Below are 8,915 nucleotides of genomic sequence, written 5' to 3'. Positions count from 1 at the left end.
AGAAATGTAAGACATTTTGGAGACAGAGATATAAAAGCTTTCTGCAGACTTGTCTCGTGGTCGCTTCATTGGTGTTTTTAAACAAGCGTATGCTTACAATCCCCACTGTTCAAAATCTGGCGTTTACCTTAACCAGGAGCCTGTGATTGAGTTTAAAAGTCTTGTTTCATAGTTTTACTATTAAGATTTGAATGCAGGATTCATGGAATTATTTATTTTTGACCTTGCTGAACTGATCTTAGAACAGCTGATAACAGGATTAACAATGTATATCTTGGCATTTATGTTGACAACTGAGTCAGTCTCTAGCACTTTTCATGTTTTCCTTTAGGGAGCAAATCACAAACTGAAAAAACTTTAAAAAGTTTCAGTCAAAAAGAAAAACAATCACCTTGACTGTAGCTGCACTGTATATCCATGGCGAGAGTTTCACTTCTGTTTGCAGAGGCTTTGAAAAGCACCCTGCAGAATATGGTGCCGCCAATCCAACACAGCGGCGCTGAATAGAAACACGTTTGTGGTGTTCGGTGAATTGAAATGACATTTGAAAAAGTGTCAGGGCGTTTTGATAGAAAACATGAAGACTTCATAAACACCGCTAAACCACAGCTAAATGAGCTGTTCTGAGTTTGATTTACTTCGCTTAGATGAAGGAATTTAAACTCATTTAGAGCATGATGAACAACTATATTAATCATAAACATTTACACAAAATTATTACACAATTAATATTGCAGTAATAAACCAAATTGAATTTAACAATATATATATATATCACTGAATCTCCCTGTGACATATGGGACACAACAAGAGTCTTTTCCGGGACATGTTTCATGAATTTGAGCCCTTTTCTTAGTAGTAGTAGTAGTAGTAGTGGTAGTAGTAGTAGTAGTAGTGGGCTATTTTCAGTCTGACAGCATACATCTTGTCACTTTAGCAGTGAGTGGGACGACTGCATGTCCCTTTTCTTTTTTTATTGTGTAATTGAAGTTGTTTTTCTCATCCTACTGTTTTTTTATTCAGATCATGTGCCAGCAGCCTATGGCCTCTGCATATTGATTTTCTTTCTGTGTTACCTAATAGAAAATAAGGACAAGCGTAGAAGAGACAACAGCTGTTGGAGGTTCAGCGACATTTATGAAGCAGCCTCTGCACGCTTTGATCTGTTTATCATTATATGTTTATTGATTCCATTGTTAGATACTTAGATGTTTGCTTTCATTTGTCTCCAGCACCAAGTACCTCACATCTGATGTTTTAGGTCCACTTATTTTTTTATTTATTTTTTGACCTGACATTACAGTTTCTGTTGGATATTTAAAGATATAACATGGTGCTCAATGATGATGTGTTATTTTACTATTTCATGTTATTTTGCCACTTGTGGTGATGGGGAATCAGCGCAGCGGGGCCGTTTAGTGGAAATGAATCAAAACGATCTGCAGGGCGTGTGGAACCTGGCAGCCAGTGCAGTGGTGATCTGTACTGATCTGTTTCAAATGTTTTACAAAAACAATCAAGCATGATCCCACAAATGTAGTAAATGAAATTATTAAGAACCATCAGAGTCAAAGTTCTACAATCATAACAGATCTATTAAGGAAACAACTTGTTTTTTAGGTGAGGAGAACAAAATACTTTCATATATATCTAACAATAAAATTAACTGAAAATTAAAATAACGCTTTTTTTTTGTCTGACCTGTCCCTTCCTTTACTTATTTACTTTTTCGAAAGTATGCCTACTTTGTATAAACTATTAATCTGTACACATGGTCATGTTACAGATTTTGTGCTCTTTAGTTTCAGAAATTATTATTATTTTGAGACACCCTCCTTAATAATTCGATGCCACCGTCTTTAAATTCATTTTAAATTTTCACTTGTTGTGGCCCAAACACAGACACTGTGTAAATGAATATGTTGTGTTAACGCATGGGTGCATCTCTGCCGCAATGTTAAAGAAAGAGATGTAAGAGTTTTTTCACCTCTTATGAGTGTGCACATTTTCCTCTCAGACTGCACAGATCTGCTGGCTGCAGCTTGCATGTTGACACAAGACACAAGACAAAGCTTTACTAGCTATGGTTTTGGGACCTATCCAATGAGCAAATAAAAAAACTAGAGACAGAACACCTACAGAGACATTTTAATGAATGAATTAAAGTAAAAATGTAAGAAGGACCTTTACAAGAATTTTACAAGAATTGCTCATTTTGATGTGTGTCTGGTGTCTGTTCCTCAGGAAATAATGAAACAACCACTGCAACAATGACTACCAGCAGTACAACCAACAACACCAGCAGTGCTATTTTACCCACCTCCACCTCCAGCAGCTCTGCACCTGTTCTGGGCTTCCTCACAGTTAGCAAATGGACAAGTAAATGTGAAGGTAGTATTTACCTGACCTATGCTCATTTCAACCGATCACCTGTCTGTTACAGTCAGCACACAGCTGTCCAGGCTATTCTGCAAAATGTGTGCCATAACAACAAAGGTTGCAATGGCCCACCACAGTGGAGGAAAGGCAGTGAAATGCAAGGTTACAACATCACAGAGGGAGAAGAAATGAAGACCATTATCTGCCCTACACTGACAGTTAAATGCAAAGGTCAGTTCCATGTTTAAACACTTGTCTGCCTGTGTGAAAGACAGCTACAGTACATTCTTGTTAACCTGTGCTTTGATATGCTCTAGCAGTCTTACTGTCATAGTGCTGTGCCCATATTTTTGTTGGTATACCTCAGTGTTTCCCAGCCAGTATGCTGCAGTGGCACATTAGTGTGTGTGACTTTTGTGTCAGTGCATGCATTGTGTTGGTTTTGGCAATGTGACCGCTAACTTACTGCAGTCAGTGTGTGCGTAACCTTAGAGACAGAAATAACATGCCATCATGTACATTAGGTATAACATAAGGATATTTATTTAGACCTGTTCTACAGGAGGGTAAATGATCTATTGATGTGGGATTTTTTAAATGTGCACTATGTGCTGTTAGTAAAGGTTGAGAAACACTGACATTCTTTATGTTTTTGTTTTGAAGTGTGAGCCAACAAACAGAAAAAAACTAGAGACAGACAAATAGTATTAGGAACTACTTCATCCTATAACAAGTATTAAGTCCAGTAATGGACAGTCAATGTAACATTCAAGTAGATTCATTTTACTTTACATTTTTAAATTTGATTTAATTCACTTTAATTCAATTCTATTGGGTCTGACGGTAACAACTGGTATCATTATTGAAGTTTGTCAGAATTTGAATGAACATGTGAAATACCCACAAGTAGCTCAAGGAAAATTGTGTGTATGTCTCAAGTTGAGCTGCTTCCAGATGTGCAGGGCCAACTGAAGACCTACAAAGTGGTGACTGCTTTGCTCTGCTGCGTGTTGCTGGTGATTATACTCGTCCGCTTCACCAGACCCACTGTCAAAGCCCTGCAGAAGAGACGTGAGTACACACACACCTGATTGTGGACATTATCAGTGTGTTGATGAAGGTTCTCAGTCATCCAGGTCATATTCATTCAGAAGGTTGAAGCGAGGCATCTTGACTTGTAGAGTTTTCTTGAAGATGTTTCGGTGCTCCTCCAAGCAGCTTCATCAGTTCTGTCCGTTTGGTGGGGAAACATGGTTTATATGTGGTGGAGGACCTCAGTGGGTGGAACTCACAAACAATAGCTCTAAATGTCTCCATACTTACCTGTGTTGGTCTGACTGACTGTGTCTGGTGTGTCTAATGACTGGCTAAAGACTATGAGACTGCAGGGGGCTGTGGTGGTGGGACAGGTTGACAGACCATTGTTCTTGCTGTGAACATGTGACTTGGAGTGAAATGTCCTGGATGGAAGCTGCATTGTATGTGGTAGAAAGATGATGTCTGAGGCCACCACCTCTGTTAAGGGAAGGTTCTTCCAGCTTAACATAGATGGCTTCCTTGACTCCTCTTTCATACCACCTTTCCTCCCTGTCTAAAATGTGAACATTGTTGTCCTCAAAGGAGTGTCCTTTGTCTCTGAGGTGGAGGTGAACAGCTGAGTCTTGTCCTGAGGAGGTGGCTCTCCTGTGCTGAGCCATTCTTCTGTGGAGTGGTTGTTTAGTTTCTCCAATGTACAGATCAGAGCATTCCTCACTGCACTGGACTGCATATATCACATTGCTGTGTTTCTCTCCTCTGTCTAAGTGTCTTAATGTTATTCTTATTTTATTTTTATGATTTTGCTATCTATTTTATTCTATTGCTGTTTTTGTGTCAACTGTGTAAACTGCTCACGTGCCTTGACTTGCCCCCCTGATAACAAAAACAAAAGTTATTTGATTCAATTCGATGTGGGTTTGAAATGGACCGGGATGTCATGGTTGTTGAAGATCCTGCGGAGTTTCTCTGATACTCCTGACACATATGGAATGGAGATGTTCTTTCTCCGCCTGGTGTTGTCCTTCTTCTTGTTGTTGGGGGGTCTTGTTTTTGTGGCTTTGATGAGTGCCCACTTCGGGTAGCCACAGGTCTTCAGGGCCTTCCTGATGTGGTGTTGCTCCTTCTTCTTCCCCTCTGAGCTGGTTGGTACAGTTTGTGCTCTGTGCTGCAGGGTCCTGATGACTCCCAGTTTGTGTTCCAGTGGGTGGTGTGAATCAAACAATAGGTACTGGTCTGTGTGTGGGTTTCCTATACACCTCCACATTGAGGCTCCTGTCCTCCTCAATGTGAACTGTGCAGTCCAAGAAGGCCAGATTGTTGTCCCTGGTGTCCTCCCGAGTGAACTTGATGTTGTTGCCCACTGCGTTGATGTGTTCTGTGAACCGTTCCACTTTATAGGTCTTGATTTTGACAAGGAGCCCCTGGCACAATCTAGCACATATCAGTGGGGTGTAAGATACTAGCAGGCTAAGTGTACTGAAATGCCATAACCAAGTATCTGGGACTGCGACTCCCAGACTGAGTGAGTGGCTCCAGCAGAGTCCTGCAACATCTGAGACCCCTGCCTAGACGAGTTCCACCCTAGGAAGAAGGATTGATGGCAGTTAATAAAACCTTTCTTCCTTTATAGCTCCAATGTTGGTGTTTTTTAGACACTCACTAGTTTCTGTGCTGTTGGCTTTTAGTATCCAGCCGGAGGCAGAATCGCTGGGTTGGACCGACACAAAGTCACAGTGGTGAGTCACACATTTTTAGTTGTGTATTTTTAAATAAATACACATTTTTGTTCTTGTTGCCACTACACAAGTCAAAAGATACACTGTAGTACTTACATTATTTCAATTCTAAAGTGAATACACACCGTTGTGTCTCCTTTGCGAGAGAACCACTGATTCTCTGTGCTATGTTTACACATAAATAACTAGATTGGATTATTGCTTCCAGCAGTTAAAATAGTTTGTTTGGCAATGTATGTATGTAGTAGTTTTACAACTAAAAAACCAGACAGAATTTACAGGAAGTGACTAGTAAAACTAAAACTAATATAAACAGAAAATGAACTACAAAATAAAAGACCTGGCTGAATGACACTACTGACGTTATTGCTTGTTTGTTTTCGTGTGTGTGAGTGGGAGGAGTCATTCATCATTTTACCCATCGTTCAGGGCCTGTTGGAAACTCCATGCAATAACTTCTGTTAGCAAGTCAACAGTCAGAAAGAAACATTTGTCTACAAAAACACCTAATTTTGTTTGTGTCTTTTATCTGTTACCAGTGTCTTACCATCGTGGAAAATCTACAGTTAAAAACAGTGATGGAGAAAAGAGACTGTCCTACCCGGGTAATACACATACTCTTTATATATATATATATATATATATATATATATATATATATATATATATATATATATATATATATATATATATATATATATATATATATATATGTATATATATATACACTATCGTTCAAAAGTTTGGGGTCACTTGTTTTTTTTAATGAAGATGTAAGTAATCAGACATACAGTCTAGACATTTTTAATGTGGTAAATGATGATTGATGATTTTTAATGGAATATATACAAAGGTGTACAGAGGCACTTTTTTCCAGCAACCATCACTTCTGTGTTCTAATGGTACATTGTGTTAGCTAATCATGTAAAAAAGGCTCATTGATGATTAGAAAACTCCTGTGAAATGATGTTAGCACAGCTGAACTGTTATGCTGATCAGAGAAGCTGTAGAACTGGCCTGGTGACCCCAAACTTTTGAATGGTAGTGTATATATCATTGTTATGTGTATTATGTATGTATGTATATACAATGGTGGCCAAAAGTCTGTGAATTTTCTATATTTTTGCATAAATATTACCCAAAACATTAGCCAATTTTGAGAAGGTCCTGAAAAGCTGCAAAACACGACCCACTGAAGTTGAAATGTTTCATTTGTCAATTATTTAGTCAGGATAATGATCCAATATTACATATATACTGTATGTGGGTGGCAAAAGTATGTGAACCTCAATGATTACAAGTCTATGTGGAGGCAAAATTAGAATCAATCAATGGAAGATGTCAGTGTGTGTCCTGTTTTACTTAAACAACAGTGACCCATCAGAGTCTTATCTGCACATGTGTTTCTGGATGTGTAATGGCATAATTAAAGGACATGTCTGAGGATCTCATACAAACAGTTGTTGCTGTTGTTGTGTGTCAGGCTGGAAAACACTGAAATTTAATTTTAATGGAGGGAATTCTAGTCCATTGTTACCCTCCACAGCAAAGACTATTCCATGTCTTGTTTGGAAGGGTTCTTTTTTCTACCTTCTGTACTTGTGTGACAATGGACTGACGTTTTGGGTCATTGCCCTGTAATTTGCTAAATATGGACTAAACTGAGGGCCACTGAGAAAATATTTTATGGACAGAATTTAGTTATTTGGCTTAAATGAGAAGCCAGTTTTTAGGAAAAGGAATGACACTGCATTCCAGACCAGTATATACCTATCCCATCTGTTAAACACAGTGGTGGTAGTAGCATGGTTTGGGCCTGTTTTGCTGCATCTGAAGCAGGATGTCTTACCAGCGTTGATGGAACAATGAATTCTGAATTGTACAAGTGACTTCAACAAGGTAATCGGTCAGATATTGGTCTGTTAGAATAGGAAAAAGTGGGTCATTCAGCAAAACAACGACCGCACAAGTCATTTAACAAGAATGGTTAGAGAAGAACAAAATTTTATTAGGACTTGTGTTATGTACGCATAACTGTGGGCGTGACTGCTTTGGGTGACAGCCGGGTGACGTATTACAGTGTGAGCTTCTTCCTTCTATAAGTGCCCACTCTAGGCTACACTCATGCCCCATCTCTTTGTCTTGGGTTTTGGTAGACTGTGACGCTGCCAACGTTCATGTAAAAATATTACGGAGTTCATAAACCTTCAAGCAGCACTGTATGTACGTACAAATGTGTGTGTGTGTATGCAATAATATAAGTAGCCTATGTATGTATACACGATTGGCTCTGATTCTTTAGCTTTAAAATGCTGCTCTTCTGTGTGTTTTTAAAATAGCTCTAGAACGTCTGACCATCAGTGACAGCAGGGAGCCGTCATCCAACAGGAACAGTGGCTACAACTTCTAACAAGCTTCCTCCCTTTCATCATTATGATTAAAATGGCCTAAACACATGTTTTCATCCATATATGGCCGTTTCTGGAGAGTATGTTGTCCCCTCTTTTGTTAAGGAATTATTGACTAAATACTTCCAAACTGTTTTGCTGCATCACACAAACAAAAATCCATTTTTCAGAGTCAGTATTTATAGCAGCACTTCCTGTAAGTGCCTCTTTACAGCAGGGAGTAAAAACTCTGTGTACAAAGGTGTTGTTGTAGGGTTCTTGTGACTTCATAGCACGGCTCAGCTTTAATGTCTTTTTATGATTTAATCCATTTTTTTCTTCATTTTTATCCCATTGTGTGCACCGACGCTTCCTGTGGTTGTACCTGCAGAATTGTAGAAGAACTGGATTTATATATGTCTCTACTGGAGCTGGTGTCATAAATTTACACATTTACACACCTTTAAATTCATCCATAACTTAAACTTTGGAATAAAACATTTTTGACCTCTTTTCATGAAATGATTGTGACTGTGATTTATTCTTGATAAAGTGAATATCTTTTCAAAAAACATATCACAGTGAAAATTAAAATAGGAATAAAAAGGAAAAATTCTCTGAATGATTCCAACCTTATGGGTATAACAGTAGTGATATGGTTGTGTTCATACAGGACACTAGCTAATCAACTATTTAAAATACAACAATACCACAGGGATGTACCTGAACTCATGACAATCATGACATTATAGTTGGCTATTTGTGGAATTTCTATGTTGTGTTATTATTATGCTGAAAACAGTGATAAAACTGAAAAAAGCACCTTTGATTGTTCCTTTAATCAGAAAACATTCTGCAACCTTTCTGAGGATGCTGATTGATTTTTCATTGAGTGACACGCTTCCTGATTTCTTTTTGGTAAACTGTAAATGTATTCAAACCAATCCATATTTTACCTAATATGTTTTCTTTGGAGCTGAATCTTAAAACAAAAAGGAAGAGATGGAGGAAAGAATGACAAGGTCTTGAGAGGTGTGAAACCCCCCAGATCATGGCGGAAGCTCGGGAGCGGTGGTCCACCAGGGTCTGGACGAGGACTCGGGAGAGGAGGCTCACCAGGACCAGAGCTGGAACTCAGGAGTGGTGGACCACCGGAATCAGGATCGGAATCCTGAAGAGGAGGCCCACCAGGGCCGGCGCGGAGGCTCGGGAGCGGTGGACCACTAAGGTCAGGACAGGAAGCTGGGGACGGAGCCCCACCAGGATTAGGACAGGAGACTAGGGACAGAACTCCACCAGGGTCAGGACTGGGACCTGGAGCTGAGGGTTCATCAAGGCCTGGGCTGGAACCCAGGATGGAAGACCCTCTAGTGTT

General features: G+C 39.3%; 1 protein-coding gene across 2 annotated transcripts; it reads left to right on the top strand.

The window, feature by feature from the left end:
* The first annotated feature begins 2,182 nt into the window (after nt 1-2,182).
* Nucleotides 2,183-8,040, top strand: LOC114426996 (uncharacterized). 2 transcript variants are annotated; one of them, XM_028394796.1, is made up of 5 exons: nt 2,183-2,610; nt 3,334-3,450; nt 5,103-5,153; nt 5,693-5,758; nt 7,493-8,040. In XM_028394796.1, exons 1-5 carry the CDS (start codon nt 2,271-2,273, stop codon nt 7,561-7,563), a joined length of 645 nt encoding a protein of 214 aa, XP_028250597.1. In that variant the 5' UTR covers nt 2,183-2,270; the 3' UTR covers nt 7,564-8,040. The 2 variants fall into 2 exon arrangements, with proteins under 2 accessions (XP_028250597.1, XP_028250512.1); XM_028394711.1 differs by having other exon boundaries at nt 2,185-2,610; nt 3,319-3,450.
* Nucleotides 8,041-8,915: the final 875 nt, after the last annotated feature.

This window comes from Parambassis ranga, chromosome 1 (genome assembly GCF_900634625.1).
Source record: "Parambassis ranga chromosome 1, fParRan2.1, whole genome shotgun sequence".
In the NCBI taxonomy this organism is placed as follows: Eukaryota; Metazoa; Chordata; class Actinopteri; family Ambassidae; genus Parambassis; species Parambassis ranga.
Note: the sequence above shows the minus strand (reverse complement) of the source record. Positions and strands in the feature narration are given on the sequence as shown.